General features: G+C 34.8%; 1 protein-coding gene across 1 annotated transcript; it reads right to left on the bottom strand.

Annotated features, from left to right (window-relative positions):
- Nucleotides 1–17,751: 17,751 nt before the first annotated feature.
- LOC145617124 (DNA repair protein RAD51 homolog B-like) lies at nt 17,752–18,482 on the bottom strand. Its single transcript, XM_081671809.1, has 2 exons — nt 18,289–18,482; nt 17,752–17,962 (listed from the first exon to the last, which is right to left on the bottom strand). The coding sequence occupies exons 1-2, from the start codon at nt 18,480–18,482 to the stop codon at nt 17,752–17,754; spliced, it is 405 nt and encodes a 134-aa protein (XP_081527935.1).
- Nucleotides 18,483–20,838: the final 2,356 nt, after the last annotated feature.

The following is a 20,838-nucleotide window of genomic DNA, read 5'->3' as shown; positions in this document are numbered from 1 at the left end:
ATCTTCTATACCACCAACCATTCAACTCATGCGACTTGATATCTGAACTGGATCTCGTAGGAGAGAGAATTGCATACACTTCGATTTTTAGCCCTGTACTCAGTTGTAAGCCCTAACTCAGTTGTGTTATTCCCAAATTTGCAGGTATGGTAGTGTTTAATACCTTAATTTTGTTAATATTGTGTGTAATTAAGAAATGATAGTTGTTTAGTTTCCTGGTTATGTATATGTTTTTGTAAATTATAGTTTTGATGAAATTGATGTTTGAGAAATGATAGTTGTTTTGGTTTTCCGTATTGATTGTTAATTTTGGCAGTTGTGGGGACTTTTGATTATGGTCCAAAGCGCATTGTTATTCGGTGTTGTGATGTTTATGTAGGAGTTAAAGTCGTGATATTTGATTATTGATGTGAAATGGCTATTTTATTAGTAAATAATTTGCGATTTCTGTGATATTTTATTTTATTAGTAAAGAATTTGCGAATGCTGTGATTTTGTTGTTTTAATTTATTAATAAATTGGCCCTTTATATGTTTTTGTGAAGATGTGAGCTGTCGATCCTCAAAAGTTGTACCATGGAAGCTGAAACTGTTTGCCCTGAGTCTGGTTTGGTTAATGAGGTCAATATGTCTGATCAGTTTCTTGTACATGATAGTCATGTTGATACCGAAGTCCCATCATCTTTGGATTGTTTAATACCTTATGTCCATCCCACCCAATGTAGTCAGTATGGTCTGTCTTTAACATCTCCGGTGAAAACCCTTGAGACTGTGGAAACTATGTGTCCACCAACAAGATTTGTGTCTACTCTACTGTTGAACCACCTAGAGTTGGGATGGTGTTTAAGAGTTGGGAGGATGTTGAAAGCTATTATAAAGAATATGCAGAGCAACATGGCTTTGGTGTAACTCGTCCATCAGGGTCCTACACCAAGGATAAGGAAAGGAGGGCGGTTAATTGGCGATGTGAGTGTTGGGGCCCCCCTGATATGAGGGCTAGGAGGGAAGCCAAGAAGAGGGAGAAAGCTATGGAAGTGTGTGGTACAGGAGCTTTAGTGAATGGGGAAATTGGAGAAAATGAACTAAATCGGGGGAATAGGACTTCTAAGAAATGTGAATGTGAGGCTAGAATATATGCAAGTGTGAATTCACAAGGCGAGTGGGTATTGCGGACTATTGTTCTAGACCACACCCACGACTTATGTCCTACCAAGTCCAAATTAGTAAAAGAATACCGAATGAAGAATTATACTTCAAAGGTGAAGAAGAAGCTAATGGACTATTATGAAGAAGGAGTTTCTGTGAAACAAATCCATGGCTGTATGGAAACTGAGATGGATGATGATGTTGATAATTTTCCAACAGTTAAAGACCTTCAGCACGAGGTTTACAAGGAAAAAGAAAGACGTTTGAAAATGGAAGGTGGTGATGCCGCTGCCATGATGGCGTACTTTGATAGGATGCAAGCAGATAATCAAAATTTTTTTCATGCTCATCGATTAGATGGGGAAGGCCGGTTGAAGGATGTTCTTTGGGTTAATTCTAGGAGCCGGGCAGCTTACGAGGACTTTGGGGATGTTGTTTGCTTTGATGCAACATACCTTACAAATAAATATGAGCTTCCTTTTGCCAATTTTGTGGGGGTCAATCATCACGGCCAGTCCCTTCTCTTGGGGTGTGCTTTAGTATCACATGAAAACTGTGACACGTTCTTATGGATTTTTACACAGTGGTTAGCTTGTATGGGGAAACCCCCGGGTGCTATATTGACAGACCAAGCAGCTGCTATGAGGAAGCCCCTGGCAGCTGTGATGCCCTCTTCTCGCCATCGGTGGTGTATATGGCACATCATGAGGAAAATTCCGGAGAAGTTGGGAAAGTGTAAAGGGTAAGTGTTGTGATTTCACATATGTCTGTAGTCTGTTGTTTGTCATTCTGATATACCTACTCCTGTTTATGTATTGGTGGTGCTAATACTTGATTGATGTGCATTGATTTATTGTTCTTTGTACTCTCTATATGCTGGTTTTGGTGTTGAGTTGATTAAGATAGATTGAACATCAATCGTTGTGCTCTTGTGTTGTACATATCTTGATAACTGTTAATATGTAGCTTATTAAGTTAAATATTGAAAACTCAGTATGTAGCTGATCGATCAATCTTGTTTCTAGTTCTGTTTATATTGAATTTGGGTTTATATGCTTGTGTTGCTGATTAATGTTGTTTCTGCCGAATCCATGTTCTGTTCCAGTTATTCTTATTTTAAGAGCCCGTTAAAGACTCTCATATATGAGAGCTTTACCTGCGAGGAATTTGAGGCCCGCTGGCATGCATTAATTGAGAAGTATAATCTACAAGATAATGACTGGCTGTGTGATCTGTTTGAGGAAAGGCATATGTGGATTCCGACATTTATGAAGGAGCATTTTTGGGCTGGAATGAAGACAACGCAACTTGTGGAGAGCATAAATAGCTTTTTCGATGGGTTTGTTAACAGAAGTACCCAACTACATGAATTTCCCGAGAAATATACTCGGGCGATGGGGAAGCGTGTAAAAGCGGAACTGGATGCCGATGCAAGATGTGGCAAATACCTTAGGAGGCTTGTTAGTGGTTTTAAAGTAGAGAAATTTTTCCAAGGAATACACACTGATGCTAAGTTTCAGGAAGTACAGAAGGAGTGTGCTAGGATGGGGTATTGTAACACCAATTAGAGGCGAGATATTGGGGACAATAAGACGGAATATACACTAGAGGACCGGGTTTGGATTATACCAGAAGGCAAGAGTGAGGATGTTATTACTGACAGAAAGCGTATAATCCGTGTGATATTTGATCATGAGAGTAAGGAGGTGTCTTGTGAGTGCCGCAAATTCGAGACATTTGGTATATTGTGCAAGCATGTTATACGTGTTTTTGACCTCAATGGTGTTGTTGATATTCCGAACAAATACGTGCTTGATAGGTGGAGGAAAGACATACCCCGGAAACATACCCGGGTTAAAGTTGCCTACCATGATCCAGGTGACCAACCGCATGTGCAGCAGCACCGTAAACTGATGAGGGAGTTTGAAGGAATTTGTGACGAGGTTTGTGCAGTAGAAGATGCTGATACTATTGAGATGGTCATGGGAAGTCTGAACCAGCTGCGTTTGAATGTTAAAGAGAGTCGGAAAACCTTCCTTGAAAATCAAGCAGCACTCCCATCATTACCTCCCTCAGAAAAAGGATCAAACCAGGTGGGAACCCAATCCCAGGTGGGAACCCAAGCTCAGACACCATCTTCTGGTGTACAAATCAAGGACCCTATCCCACGGAAGAAGCCTCGTGGCAGGCCTAAAGGGTCAAGGTACAAGAGTTCACAGGAGACCGGATACAAGAATAAGAAACAATCTGCCAATAACCAGAAAGCAAATCTGGTAGTAGAGGTCAGTGTTGACACTACTTTGTTTATCTGTTAATCACATTTAACTTGAAGGAATTAATCCTTTTTCACACTCTTTGCAGGGTAAAAGAAAAAGAACAACACGTCAGCTTAGCGATGTGTATGAGGATTGCGTTGATCCTGACTGTATTGAAGATCAAAGTGAGTCAGACAACTCGTACAAGTTCTGAATGCTGTAGGATTATGTTCAGTAATTTCTTGGATACTGAAAGATCGATATGATGCTGCATCCACTTTTGAATGCTGTTGGATTATTTTGCTTGATTATAGCATCAACTTTCCATGTTGTAGGGTTATTAGGACCTCCACTTTTGTACTTGTATTAAAATTATGCTTTTATTTAACTTATGTTATGACTGTATTGTTTGAAACTTACTTAGTTGCTCATGGAGATCTCCATTATTTTGATGACTGAAATGCTCGTTTTGCTCATGCCTTTGCTAATGTGTATTCAAAGAGCAAAGGCATGTAGTTGGTCAATCATTGGCATAGGAATATAATGCAACAAATGGAGATGATGCTAATCATGATACTCAATCTGATCCTGTTATTTTCACTGCCATATTGACTGCTTGTGCATGTGTATTGGAAGGATATGCATGATAATTCTGGTATACACCCATTAAGCTTGCATTTTGCTGTGGAATTGACGCAAGTAAGAAAAGGCAAAGCATCGTATTTAGCTCCTCAGACATTGCTAGAGGCCCTTTCATAAATTATTATTTCTGTATCTGTAGAGATATAATTTAGAGATCCATGAACCAGGGTGTATTACCATTTATGGGCTCGTCTCCAGGGCTTAAAATGAGTTAGGCTATAAAAAATACTTTTCACATATTGTATTAAAAATCAATTAGGCCTTTTCCACATTATTTTCCACATTATTATCTGGGCTATACTTCAATTTTGGGCCACATATTTTTAGTCCAAGTTGTTTGGGCCAGTCAATGATTTTCGAATATTACCAAACACAGTCCATCAGTATAATGGACTTAAAAATTTTGTGTTATTGGGTAATTTTAATCTATCCAATTTTACCAAACACAATCCATCAAAATTATCAAAATTTGTACACTTAAACTTTTCACAATAAAAGGTAGTTCATTCAAAATACTAGTAATTAACATGCACGCATGTGCTATAACTACTCAACATAGACTTACTAAATTACCTTCATGGTCTTTGGGCTTCCATGCTATTGACCCAATATACTACCTACAGATACAAACCTCTAGACCACCTGACCCACAACATTTACCAACAATATTCAACACCTCTACCGCAAAAGAAACAAGGTGGACATTTGCAAAAGACACTAGTCTTTGGCCAAGCAAAAGACACTAGTCTTTGGCCAAGCAAAATAAAGAGTAAGCCATTCTACATCTTGTTTAACACAACAAAATAAATTTTTCCACCATTTAAACAATCACATCACGACAAAATGATTAAACCCATTATCAGAGTCAACAAAGCTTAGTACTTGAAGTTTGGAAGGGCAACAATCTTGTCGCCATTCTGAATTTCAGCTCCACTAATGGTGTGCACGGTTGTAAGTACATTGTCCTCATGCATAAACAGCAAGTTGGTTGGATCCACCTTCACCTCCTTAGCCCAAATGTGAAACAACCTGCATAGTGGAGTGTCTAGCTTCCCTTGAACCTGAATCTTCTTCTTCTTTCGGTGTCCTATGTTTTTGATGTAGAACCGCTTTATACGAGTGCATGTGTTCACAACACCAGCCTGCCAACCACAAAAACCTCCTAATTCATGTCAACTGCTCACAACAAACATAAAATTGGCCAAACACCTACAACAAAGTCATCTAGACTTCAGGATTTCATCACATATTACCTATTTATCTCCTACATTATTACATTTTAAGGAATAAAGTGTTACATTATTAAACAAAATTTTAATTCGGCCAAGGGTAAACAAAATTCAATACAATACATTAGGACCATATAAAGTAAATTTAAATAACATTATTACCAAATTCCAACTTTCAATATCCTAAAACAGTGCTATGATGCATTTCAGTATCAATTCTATTATTTTACATACCAGCATTCAATTACTATATCTATTACACTACTAAATAAATTATTAACACTTAATCCCAACAATTAATACATTATTAATCAATCATCAATTTAAGTTTTTTTTTTCCTTTTTATTTATTTTTTTTTTTTTTTGCCCACAAGAGCAGTCATGAATTTAAAGAGCTTGCAATATGCGTGTAATATTCAGCAGAAATTATACTAGTGTATTTTCCTAATATACGCAGTAGTTATTCAGACAATATTACATACATTACTTTCTTCTTCAAAGATTATTATTAATTTAACAAATTTTAAAAATTTACATAAATCGAACCAAATGCTTATCTGATGCAACATTTATGTATCATCTTAGGTTATTTCAATTCGAGAAAATTAAATTAAAATGGAAATCCATATACAGTTATACAAGATCTAGACATTAAAAAAGTATCATATTATCAGAACTATACTATTTGTATTTTAATTAAACTAAGAAGCAACCTACCTAAATTACACGATCAAAACGTTAAAGTATCATATTATCATGCTATACTATTTCTATTTTAATTAATTAAACTAAGAAGCAGCCTTACCTAAATCAAGCAAACAATCACTAAATTACAAGATCAAAACATTAAAGTATCATATTATTATGCTATACTATTTCTATTTTAAGTAAACTAAACTAAGAAGCAACCTACCTAATTCAAGCAATCAACCACTAAATTACAAGATCAAAACATTAAAGTATCATATTATCATGCTATACTATTTCTATTTTAATTAATTAAACTAAGAAGCAAGCACATTTCATCTCAGAACAAGATGATGAAATTAAATAAAATTATACTAATAGAATTTAAGATGATTACCAGCCCGACGACGAACAACACATCTCCAGTTTCGATGTCGTTTTCCCCAGCGACAGCCCATTTTGTGATGTATTCGTCTTTCTTGTACAGCCTTATCTTAGACGGCTTGACGTCTATCCTGGAAGCGTAGTCCTTATAGATATGTTCGAAGGTCTCGTCACTGCGTATGTCATACAACACCCCCACATCTCCTAAGGTGTAGCTCCTCACAACCACGCTGAAAACCACAACATTTTCGTCTACAGTAGGTTGTTCAGCTTGGTTCAAGTCAACATTAGGCTCGGGTGCAAGTGCTTCCACCACCGCAGGAGCAGGGGCTACCAGTGGGTTTGGGGAGTGGCTTGTGGCAGCCGAAGCTGGTACAACTGTTGTTGCTGGCTGGTTGATGCTCGAGGCAGGCCCTGGTTTCATGACATCAGCTCGGCGAACTGCTGGTGGTGAGTATGGCTCACGTTTTGGGAAGCGGTGAACACTTGGCAAATCATCCTGCTTCATTTTGTTGTTGTAGGTTGGTACCTCCAGCCTTCTAGGGTTTTTGAGTGTTTGAATAGCATTATTCCTGAGGATTTTGTTCAACAAAGCTTGTTTACGGTTTTTGAATTTACGAGCAAGCATCTTGGCTGAGTTTTTCGAAGGTTGAGCAGAACTAGATCCGACCAGGACATAGTTAGGGTGGGAGGAAGACATAGTTAATAGCTTTTGGTAGTAAGTGTTGAAGGCTGTCTATGCTCAAGAGGGTTCATTTGTGCAGGAGGGAGAAATTAGGGTTTGGCGCCTTTCCTTTTGGACGATTATTTTCTTTTTATTTAATAGTTTTTTTAAAAAAAAGTTATAAGATTATTAGCTTTTACTTAAAACGTGATTACAATAGGTTAATTAGCACTATCACTTATGCGCATAAATAAAAAGAACTCTCTATACACTTAGTTAATTATCCAATAGATAACTAATTACGCGTGATCACAATTACAATTACTAAGTCACTAATATTGTCATCCTAGTTACTAACACATTTTCGTCATCAGACATTTGTTTAAATCATGCTTTATTGGATTGAAATTACGTGTATATATTGCCCCTAATCTATTGTAATATGAAATTGCACTATTATGATTTGAGGAATCAATAATGACACTATTATGATATGAAGAATCCATAATGACACTATTAATTAATTTTGAAATTTGAAGTGCCACCATAATAATTCCTTTATTTTTTAATAAAAAAAACAACTTAAGGGACCAAAGTTCTATTTCTTATGGTGTTACTTAATTCCTTTATCCTTTTTTACTCTTAATTCTTATGGTGTTACCTAATTTTGCCATAACATTTTCATGTTGTGAACAAATGAAGGAAGATTAGAGTAACTAGGGAACAAATAATCTCATCTTTGTTGGTGGAAGATGATTTTATAACTCATAAGGACAAATGTACAAATTCCCTTATTTTTTTTATTTTAAATTGTTATTGTATCACTTACTTTTAGTTTAATAGGTTGTTGTTTGTCAATAAATAAAGGTCGATTAGGTTACCTAGGGAACAAATAACCATATTCCAACCTACTAAGTCCTTTATTTTTTCCCACTTTGCATTGTTATTTTATCACTTACTTTTGCCGTAAAATTTTCATTTCGTCAATAAATAAAGGTTGATTAGAGTAACTATGGACCAAATAATCCAACTCCAATTCCATGTTTGACAATAAACAAACCTCATAGGCACAAATTTACTAGTTCCTTTATTTTAATAATTTTAATTGCTATTGTGTCACTTATTTTTGGTTTTAAGATCTTCATTTTTAATTTTGTTTTAAGTTTTTCATTTTGTCAATAAATAACAGTCGATTAGATTACCTAGGGAACAAATAACCCAATTCCAACCTACTAAGTCCTTTATTTTTTCCCACTTTTCATTGTTATTTTATCACTTACTTTTGCCATAAGATTTTCATTTCGTCAATAAATAAAGGTTGATTAGAGTACCTATGGACCAAATAATCCAACTCCAATTCCATGTTTGACAATAAAAAAACCTCATAGGCACAAATCTACTAGTTCCTTTATTTTAATAATTTTAATTGCTATTGTGTCACTTATTTTTGGTTTTAAGATCTTCATTTTTAATTTTGTTTTATGATTTTCATTTTGACAATAAATAACGGTCGATAAGAGTAAATACAGAACAAATAACCTCATACACGTCGATTAGAGTAAGAAGGGGAACAAATAAGCCAAACACAATTTCATAGATACATCTTTGCTATTTTATATTTTTAATTTGGGTTTTTCTATACAGTGCCCCTGAGGTATTGACTTTTCCAAGCTGTACCCACCCATTTTTAAAATTCCACGATGTACCCCTAAGGTACCTTTAGTGTCTATGATGTAACCCTACACTAATTCTTCCGTTAACTTAAGTTAACTTTCCGTTAACTTGAATATAAATATTTTTTTTTTTTAAAAAAAAACCCAAACACCTCTCTCTCCTCTCATAAGTCATAACTACCCACCAACCACCACTAAACCTCCAACTAACCGCACCACCAGTCCACCACCGCACCTCCAGCCGCACCATCGCCACACCCCCAGACGCACCATCGCCACACCCCCAGACGCACCAACGAGTCGCGCTTCTCTCTCCTCGACCAACCACCGCGCGCGTCACCCCTTCTCTCTCACTCGAGCCGCGACCGCACCACCACGCACTTCACGTTGCCCAGCTTATCGTTCTTCATGCCCAAATTCGACCAATTGAACCATATTTGTGCAAAGTTTCATTGGAAAAATCAATTAAAACAAGTTTTGTTTATTTAATCTCAATTTGATTGAACCAAAATTGTTGATTTAGCAATTAAAATCAAATTGGGGTAAAAATTAGGGTTTTCTATTATTTTGAACAAAATTCTTTGATTTTAAAACGAAAACAGCAATTAACAACTTAATTTTGCAATTTGAATTCGATGAAACAAAAGCCCTAAACCAATTTGTCAAAATTTCAATTCGAATTCGAATTCGAATTAAATTCCTCCATTGCATTCTAACACTTTCTTTAGTGGTGCACTATGTGGCGACTCGCGCGGTGGTGGGTCAAGGAGAGAAGAGCGCGGCGGAGCGGCTGGGGGTGCGGCTGGTGGCTGGTGGGTGGTTGTGAGGGAGGAGAGAGAGGTGTTTGGGGGGTTTTTTTTTTTTAATTTGTTTATATTTAAGTTAACGGAAAGTTAACTTAATTTAACGGAGGGAATAGGGTAGGGTTCCACTTTCTTTAGTGGTGCACTATGTGGCGACTCGCGCGGTGGTGGGTCAAGGAGAGAAGAGCGCGGCGGAGCGGCTGGGGGTGCGGCTGGTGGCTGGTGGGTGGTTGTGAGGGAGGAGAGAGAGGTGTTTGGGGGGTTTTTTTTTTTTAATTTGTTTATATTTAAGTTAACGGAAAGTTAACTTAATTTAACGGAGGGAATAGGGTAGGGTTATATCATAGACACTAAAGGTACTTTGGGGGTACAGCGTGGAATTTTGAAAATGGGTGGGCACAGCTTAGAAAAGTCAATATCTCAGGGGCACGATATAGAAAAACCCTTTTAATTTTTTTTGCTAATCGACTCACAATTACGAATGAGCTCAGATTTTTCTTTGCTAATCTTTATATTTTTAATTTTTTTTCTTTTTTTTTCTGAAAAAAATATTGAGGCCAGTACATATCTCACATATTATACTGACAAATAAACTTGAATTTGGTTGCATACATGTACCTTTTAGACCGGACCTATCCCCATAGTGTACTACACTAATTTCCTTTGAGACCAAATGAAGTGCCATTTCTTTGGTGTGACAATATACTAACATATTTTTTGCGTGTTGGAGTTGGAAACAAAATCCACTTTCTTCATTTCAGGTTGTACCCTTTTCAAAGAAACTGACATATTATACTCAATTACCTGTTTAGATTATCAAAGAAACTAGGTGGTACCCTTTTCACAAATTTTTTTTTTAGTTTAGATTTCTTTATACTTTTTATATCACTTAGCTGGGTTTTGGGATTTCAACAATGTGCATATTATTTCATAAAAGATTTCATTACATTTGATCTTTATTACCGATTTTTTAGTGTATATAGCAGTTTTCTTTTACGGAATGGCTTTAATAACGACTCGAAGCATATCGACAAGTAAAGGTTGCACTCCCAACATACGAAAACACATATTGTTAAATCATATGAATGCTTATATAAAATAATTTAAAAGATGATAAGCATATGAATGATTTAAACTACATGTTAAATCATTATCTCCGTTGGTAGTACTCTTTTAAGTGACGACTACCCTCTCCGTTTTGGAATATATATCTAACACACTTTGATTTTATTATCACTCTACATATCAATTTTACCCTTATTAACTAAATCGGTACAATATACAAGTACTTGTGTCAAAAATTAATTATTAAATTTTACATACAATATAGAAAATTATTGTGATTAATTGTTTTTAATTATTTCCATCATCTTTTATTTCCCCTTTTTATTTTTGAGATAATTTGTCTTTAACTAAATAACACCCGTATCTAAAATACATGTTTTTGGCATTCATAATAAGTTCAATTTTACTTTGTAAATTATAATAAGGATTACCCTTGAAATAATTAATTACCCTTGAAATAATACGTACAAAAACACATCACTAGAACATCACTAGCACCATTCACATAATGCACCAGTAAAAAAAATCTAAAAATACATGTTATAAAATAGGTGCAATGATGCCTATACACCTCAACTAACCAAGTCTACTCTTTCTTTGCTTCAATAAAAATCACGGGAAATCGGGTCACTCCCTAAATATGTCCAACCTTACTCTTCCCTATGCCTCAGTATGAATTGTCACTTCAAACTCCTTTCTTAAAGTACTTTGCCTTTGCTGCATTATGTACTACATCTCCTAATAACTTTTTGACCCTTGATTTATTTTCTTATTTAATTAGAGGACCTTACTTGTAAAATAATTTTCTTTGTCTACATCACACTTACATATATACCTTATTCTTTTGTTTTTTTTTTAAAACCTGCAAATACCTTGTTTTAAAACAATGTCTTCTGCATACAACAAAACAATGGTTTGTTGATTACCATTTAATTTAAAGTAATATTGAATATGAATCAATCATATTTATAGTAAGTGATGCATACATTATCTTTTTGCACAATATTTTTAGATCAAAACAAAAACGAAAATTGTGTTAAATACATAAATGTTCAATTGCTTATAAATTGTTCATAGTCACTTAATAAAATTATTATTATCAAAGTCAAAATAATTTAAATTAATCAACAGCCACTTTAATTATTGTTAAGAGTGCAAAGTGTGACATATAGCCACTTAAGATAATACATTGAAGATATATTAACTTAAAATTTCATAAACTATTACATAAACTATTAGTTCACCAAATAAGTCAATGCATTCACATAAACTAGTACATAAACACACTTAAATAAACTATTACACCGAAATACGTCCACACAATAATGTGACATATAGCCACTTAGGATAATACATTAACATAATGTCTTCTAGATTAATACATAAACTACTACACAAGTACTGAGGTTAAGACCTTCCTTCCATAGTCGCAGCACCATAATCCAAATCATGAAGATACCTGCAAGCACAAAGATCAAAACTATATGTGAATTTAGTGACAGAAACAATTTAAGTGCATATATTAGGTTAAATTAATGGTGAATACCCTACCATAGCATGTCAATTCTCCACCGGAATGAGAACTCCAATCATGCGAAGGTCAATAGAGGGATTATCTGCAACGGTTACACTAGCAGCAACCCTAATAGGATCCCATAGCAATATACTCCCCCCAGTAAGCCCCCTCCACCTTCAACCTTCCAGCACATTGTGGTGCCCAGATTCCCAAGAACCCTAGCACAAGAGGTGACTGTCCCCCCAATCTCAGTAAGTACGATGAAGATAGGGTTATGAGTCGCAACAATTTCCCGGAAATGAACAATAAATGAGGGCCTAGAAATTCGACGGCCATTCCAAAGAACAACAGTTGCTCCTCGTGGGAGGATTCTCTTGCCATCTTCTAGTGATGGAATGAGCCTCACACCGTGGTAGCGGCTAGCTGGGTTATCCATCATAAGTTTACCACGGTACACCATAAAATTGATGCTAGTCATCTCAGACCCAACCTGGAGGCACACCCATAAACAACATTATTCAAGAGTGCACTATAGTGTTAACTCATTTACATATATAATTAATGAAGTTAGCTTAATAAACAAACAAAATTATTTTATAATAACACAATAAGTCACATTTTAGTTCACAGTTTACATTTAAAAATCTTACTTAGTTCTTCACACCAATTAAAAAAAAAAATTAATTTACTATTGCGATCAAAAAACCAATTCGATTCATTGTATATGTCATTGTCAAGAGAATACATATAATACAAAGATATGAATACCTTATGAAATTTTCTGCATAAGATTACATACTGCTGCTATATTCTATCATATGCAAATCAAAACTTCACATAATACTCATACTCATTTCTCCACTTAATTCTATTGTAACAAACAACCTTTATAGTATAACTTATTTATTACAAAAAAAAACTTAAAATGTATAATATCCAAAAATTTATCAATTTGCCCAGATTTAAAATTTATAATGACGACACTTTAAACAATTGAGACATAAATCAACGTATTCCATTCTTGTGCTTCTTCTTAATGCCTGACAAGTTAATTCCCTTTAATTTTTTTTTACAAATTTCTACTTTAACAATGTCCATTAATGGGGTAGAACTGAGTAAAATGTTAGCCCATTTAATGGATCACCTTATGAGTTTGTATCTCCACCTTGTGCAAAGGAAAAAAATCCGACAGACTCCGAGATTGTAATGGCTCGCATTAAGGAAGGGCCACCACAGATTCAACAGATTCTTGGGTATGTGACTCTGAAGGTTCGGAACAGGTGTTTGATGTTCAGCCATCAACTAGCTGCTATAAATCGAAGTGGGCGGGCTGTGGCAGGTATAGAATTTAACCCCCACCACCCTTATATAAACCCATTTAAGATTGTAGACCCCCTCAAATTTCGTCGTGAAATGTATTACTTGTTTTATTACATGATCGATTTGTATAAAGTTTGTTTCTCTTTCAAGCTAAAAACTTTGAGAGGGTTGCTTTGGTACTGCGAAAACTGCCCTGAAAAGTATCGCTATTTGAGTAGTTTCTTCCACCTGTTCATGAAATTGCACAAATGGAAAAAAATGGTAGGCGAATTAATTGAAATTCATGGGGAATCTTGGGGGGCAGTAATTCTTGGTAGTGAATTTTCAGTTAAGCATGTTACTGGGAAGAGAAGGAAACATGTTGAGTGGATTAATTTCGGTGAGGAAGACATTTGTAGTAGCTTACAATCAGACATTGAGCAATTTAAATTATTTAAGGAATTAATGTGCCAAAAGAACGGTGCTAATTTATCAAGTTTCCCTGAATTGGAGCACACACTATTGTATGACCAAATTCACTATCCGGAAATGTATGTTGAAAACTTGCAACACTCTCTCCTCACCTATGCTGAGAAGCTGGCTGATGGGATAAGGGGCTCATCTGACTCGGACACCAGCGAAGATGACGAGGATTAAAAATATCAATTAACTTATGATGTAGTAATGTGGGGTTATTTTATAATTATGTACTAAGCAAAAGTTACTTTAGACTTGGCTACTAGTTAGCTCTAGTTAGTTTGTTTTATGTGTTGGAGTAATGTTATCTAATTGAAGTACTTTAAATTATTTATGAGTTGTCTTTTATTTGTTGTAAATTTTTAATTAATGTTTTAATGTACTTTGGAGTACTTTATGAATATTTATATATGTATTTGTGTATTGTGTTTTTTTTTTTAATTTTTTTTTTTTGTAATGTGGGTTGTGTCATGTGATCCATAAATCAATTAAATTTTTTTTTATTATTTTTTTTTATTTTTTAGACAATGCAATTTAATTGTTTACCTTAAGTCATTTCCTAGCAGCAAGTACAAAGAAATATTTGACATGTGAATAGCAACAAGCTAAAAAACAAGTATGTAGGACAAAACATGTCCATCACCGTAGTGCAAGATGTAAGAGATAGCTTGTGCTTTATGTCAGTTGCTTTTGGCACTATCCTTCTGATGAAGCACTTAAGTAATCAACCATAGCAATGATGGACGATTTCATTCAATTTCATTTTTTGCTATATTCCCATCTCATTTCCAAATACCCTCAGTTTCCATGCCAACAATTTCAATACCAATTACAATTAAATGGGTGGCAGTACTTCGCAACAAGTGAATGATTTGGCAAATATCGACCCATTACTACTATCTACCGAAGAGATCCAACTAATATTAGGGTGTGGAAGTGAAAAAATCCGGGTTGTGAACACGCAACACCCAACAAGGAAGGTCACGGTGGATGTTGTGTCTTTTATACCAAGTAAGGGGGAAACAGGCCATTACAAGGTAAAACTCAATGGGACACCGGCGCATGTAAATGATCCATGGGCCAGGTTTGAAGCAGGTACAAATATGGTTTTATGGAATGCAATTGATATTCACAGGCCGTCATTCATATCTACTTTTAACCAAATACATCATTTGTTCTCACCATTAGTAGTAATAGTAACAGAGGCTAGAGCACAAATTGGAAATCTATCAAACTTGAGGTTGGGTTTAAGTGGGGATTACACCATGTTTGCAACTTTCAACGAGGGAGTGGGTGGAGTCGCAATGTTATGGAGTAAATTTGCATCCCCGCGGTTTTACCAGAAATCTGGCTCATTAATTGGCCACAGCTTAGGGGCGGAATTAGTGGTAACATTCTACTGCAATTTAATCTTCATTTATATTTTATGGATTGGTTTGTTCAATTTTATAACATGTCGTTAACTTCCTTACTACTTATTGTAATTCTCAGCCTTCTATGTCAACAAGCGACCGCCTACCATGCCCAACAAGTTATGATGAGGAGCTCACAACAAGAAACGATGATGACCCGTAAAACCGATCATGATGAGAGAATTGTAATTTGTGTTTTTATCTTAATCTCATTTGTAATCAACAAAATATCCTTATGCTTATTTAGTACTAGTCGTTGGTGCACGCTTGTTGAGTACTTTTGATTACCTTAAAAGCGGTTCAATCAAACCACAAATTAGTACTAGTTCGATTCATGAACTTATATATTAGATTTAATCCTTTTGATTTTGTTTCTTTATATTATATTAACACTGCAAATTTAAATAGCTTGTTTAGGAGGAGACATGGCCTTACAACCAATTTAATAATTTTAGCCTAGAAATTTACAAATTGTGGAATAGTATTTAAAACAAGTAAGTGTACATCAAAAACATAGAATTTTATTAAATCGACATGCATGATTGAAGAAACTACACATTCCACAAATCTCGAATTTGTGTTATCACCTATACTATTCTAAAATTAAGAAAGAAATTCATTTATTAATAATTTAAAATTACTAAATTATGAATCATTATTAAGCTGTAGATAAACATCAAATGTAATAACCTTCCCTTTCTTAAGCTTTAGCACAGCGCCTTCATTAATTTGCACTTCATAATAATGAATCAATTTATCAACACCTTTACTGATAAAACATTTCACAATTTTATTTTCACAAATGTGAACCTTCAACTCAGCATCAAAACTTGTATCATATAGACGCAGAAGAACCTTACTCGTTTCTGTAAGGTTTTGAAAATGCTTTCGGGCAAAATCGTTCGGGACATACTACACATACAAAAAATAAAAAAATTTAAATCAAAGCCAAAATAATATAATATACAAAAAAAGACATTTTCTTTATATGAATAAATCAATATGAACACACATACTATGATTCCCTGCGAATGATATGATTCAGAGAATACGAATTGAAAGTTTCGCCTTTTCAATTTTGCTGAAATAGTATCTGCCCAAGAATTTGCTTCAATCATCGTTGTTGAACAGCCTTTAATCAAAGGCTTGCGACCACGTTTCTTGTTAACACTACTATCTATATTTTCCATATGTATGAAACTAAATGACACAATAGAAAAAGTTCATTCAAGACGTTTATTTATAGGCAGCAAATTCTTCTTCAATCACTAATTTCCCTACAGTCAAGTCAAAATACACTTAATTACAAGTATAAGTTTCAATATTTGACTTAATTAATAGCTTAGACCATGAAAACTATACTAACTTATACAATTATGACTTTAGGTATGAATACATAGTAAGAATTGTTAAAGGAATTTTAAACAAGTGGCAAAAGCAACGGATGTAATCCACCAAGGCACAAAGCACAAAGCACTTCCTCCAAAAGTGTAATCCAAAAATGTCAAAGGCATCAGCTATACCTTCCTTCACAAGTGGCAAGGATAAAGCAATGTAAGGGAGCAAAGGGTAAATTCGGCATGTCATTAATTCGGCATGTCAATGTTAACTTTGCATATTTATAAAGTTTATTTATAGATTACATTAAAATGTGCACTAAGTATTTCTAATTTGTATGTGGTCGTAGTCATAGTTTGTTTAATAATTATTACATTGAGTAATATAATTATTATAAGCAGCCTGTAATAGATAAAAACAAACACCAATATAGTTCATTATCACTAGAATAGTAACGGTACTTTTCAGTTGAACCAAATAAGTTTTTTTGGAGCTTACAATGCATGCGTGGTTAATATTTGATTTTCAATGACATAGATTAGTATGTAATAGGGGGAACAATGAAAATAAGTAGATGTGGAATATAATAAATAATAATCAAACAAGATTGGTTGGTTCCTAATGTTTACTGTCATTTCTTGGATTTCGTAAAGCAATACGACCAATAAAAAGGAAAACATAATAACATATTACTTAATAGGACTAAGAACGGTTTAACATGGTGTACGCATATCATATATATCACAGATGCATAACTTTGACTAGAAAATTGATTATTTCCTCACAATGAAATGTATAATATGAGTGAAGTACGTAGTATAAGAGTGGATTCTTTCAAAAGGAGCTTTAATTCCATACAATTCTATAATGTGTAAAGGTCATCAAAATACTTGATTTTGTAAGTCATAACCGCACTTGTATACAGTTGAATTTCCGACAGGTAATTATGTAAATTCGTAAGAATTTGTTAAGCTCACAAAAGATAATAAAATGTAAATCTAACTATTCATAAAAAGAAATAAAAACTAACGAGACGTCATAGTTAAAAATAGTTATAAGATATGGTTACAACAAGATAAGTGACATCCTAATTTAAGATAATAAATTATGGTTACAACAAGCTAAGAGACATCAAAGTTGTCGGGTTCGAACCCAGCGTGTGTTATTCGGAAACTACAAGATCGACCGTGTAGGGCGGCAGTTGTACTTTTGACAATCGTCCATTCCCGTACCACCTAGGTGTTCCTTCAACAACAACAAGATTTTTTGATAAAAACATCTTGTTGGGCATCATTTCCTCCCATGATGCACCGAGAGCTGCCTTAACCTGTCTGCCTGAAGTGTATGTGCGAATCCCCCCCCTACAAAATGGTCTGTGTCAAAGACATCGGCAACCTCGTTAACAACAAGAAATGCTAAGTTATATGATCTCGCTATTTGTTTCATTTTCCTAGCCACAACCATTAATTTGCGCGTGCGATTCAAATATCCCCTAGGTGTGTTGTCGTGCGCGTGTCTAAACAAATATGCGATGGAGTCCAAAACGACTACTCTAGTGTGTCTACAACCCTCCGCTGAATTCAAGATCATGGCCTCCACCTGATTTAGGGCTAGAAATATTTGCTCTGGATCATCTACTCTTTTTACTTGAACTAAGCCTAACGGATCCTCATCGATTAAGTTTGAACGAAAAAGGTACCTGCTAAGCTGGTGTAGTCTCTCTGCAGGAAATGTTGGAGACGCTTGTATGTAAATCGATGAGCCATAGAGGCCACCAGCTCCGGGATCCATCATGCAATTGATGGCCAACTGCATACAAATTTGTGTTTTTCCAACCCCGCTTTCTCCATAAATTTCTGTGACTTCACCTGTACGGATCCCACCGTCCAACATTACATCTATAGGACGGCAATTGGTTATACATTTTTGATTCATGGTAGAGAGTTTTATAAATTAATTTCAAAACTTGTGTACATGTAAAAGTCCTTTATATAATGGTTCAAAGATAAGCAAAAAATCTTATCCATATCAGATATGGTGTGATTGTTTCGGAGATTATAGTGGGACCCAAACTTATCCATTCATTGTTGCATGTTTGCTATTTTAAAAAATAAAATTTTCACAAATTAGTTTATATCCAAAATTATTGAGGGTTTACATACAGTTATATTGTTACCAAATCATAATAGTAGGTAATCAAATCATAATAGTAGGTAATCCGTGACTAAATAACGAGTGAACTAAGCATTTGAAGATAAAGCGAATTACACCATAAAATAATATTGTTGTACACATTGTGGTTCTAAATTTTGATATTTTTATTCTATTTTTTTTAAAAAAAATAAAATAATAACTGTCCTTTTTCTCAAATCTAAACTAATTCACCCTATCCACACATTCGAGACACGTGCATCTGTCCTTGTATACAAATGATTTTATTTAGTTTTTAATTTTGTATTGTAGTATTGTAAGACACGGGCTCCATTTCTCCAACATCAATTCACGTTAAACCCTAAGTTCACTTTCCCTAAAAACACAGCCACCGCTTCCCCTTCCCGCCGGCGTATTGAACGGAGATTTGATTACTAAAGGCGAATTCCTAGTATACAACCATCTCAGTACTGATCAGGTACAATCGCAATTTTTTTGAGTCAAAATTCTATTGTAGAGAATGAATTCGAAGTTTTTCTGAAAATTTATTTGGTAGACTAGAATTGATATGAACTGTCGAATCATCCCCTATGTGAATTGCTATGAATGTTGCTTGTCCCCTCTGTGAATTGCTATGAATGTTGGTTGTGTAATTCTCATTTATTTATATGAGTTTAATTCTTTGGGAATAATTGAGGAGTGAATTGATACGACTGACATATTAACAAAGCAAGCTCGAAGGAATTTGAACATTTTTAACTCTATTTGTATTATTACTCTAGTTGTCAATTAAAGTAACTAAATATATCTTAGCCCTGTGGTTCTAAAAAATTAAAAATAAAAAAAATAAAGTAATTAGTTGTCTAATTCTGGTACTTTGTAAGCTGGGAATGTGAATTGAGGAGGAGGTGAGGAGGTAATTTGTAATTTAACTAATTTGACAAATGAGTATTGATAAATCATAACTCCCCTTTTTTAATCACAAATTTCAGATAGACCAAATCATGTTTTGCTTAGTTTGAGATGAAGCCTCCACCCCCTATGTATTAAATCTGACAATACTTTTGGGCTTGTGAACATAATGAGGGTGATGAATCATAGGTGAGTGGATTGTTGGTTGCTTGAGAACCTGCTTCACAGTCACTAGTAATTCCAATGTTGAAGCACACTAAATATGAAATCAATTTGCAATGATTTGCCTACACACTTATAGCTTGTGTGTGTATATAGTATTAGAATATTGGGATTGTTAAATGAAAGCATGTTATGGACTACTTATGGCTACTATAATTTGAACACTAAATTAAGAGAAGGAAGTTTGATTTCTTGATTACTAATGGATAAAGGAGTTACAAACAATAGCTTGAGGCTATCAATCTCACCAAGTAGCTTGAGGCTACTACTCTCACCAAATGGTTAACACTCAATTTCTGGATAGTTTGCTCCTGTTACAATTACTACTCTTATACTAAGATGGTCACAATGGTCACAATGACCTTGAAGCTTAACATGTGAACTTAGCTAATTTAGAACAACATGAATTAACATTACAATATCAAGATTGTTTTCCTTTCCTTCTATTCTTCTTAATTACTTTTGTCACTAGTTCTTTGTTGGTGTTGACTCAAACCTCTTCAAGTCCCTTGCTGCTGCTGACCTTGTGCTTCGGTAGCCGCGACTTGACTTTCTTGACTATGGAACATACATTGACTTGTGCTTGTGACTTGTTGCTCTTGGACCTTCGCTTGTAGACTTGCATATGACGGTTAATGGGCTGGCCCGTATGATCCATCACATATTTGCTCATGACAATTGGCATGACCATATATGATTTGTATAAAAATTAATGTCCTGGTGCACCTTGCAGTAGATTTGCTTACAGGAAAACAGATTATGGCAGTACATTATTATGGAAAACAGATTATGGCAGTATTATGGAAAACAGATTATGGATATTTGCTCATCACATAGTTCTTTGCTTGCTTAATATCATATATTTGGCAGTAGATAATTTGGATAACCACATCTAGTTTTGGAAACCTCATCATTTTTGTGTATTGTTAGCCATTTACTTACTATTTGTATTTGGTAGTGCTTA

This window comes from Chenopodium album, chromosome 26, assembly GCF_948465745.1.
Source record: "Chenopodium album chromosome 26, dcCheAlbu1.1, whole genome shotgun sequence".
Classification (NCBI taxonomy): domain Eukaryota; kingdom Viridiplantae; phylum Streptophyta; class Magnoliopsida; order Caryophyllales; family Amaranthaceae; genus Chenopodium; species Chenopodium album.
The sequence above is the reverse complement of the archived record's forward strand: the minus strand, read 5'-3'. Positions and strand labels throughout refer to the sequence as shown.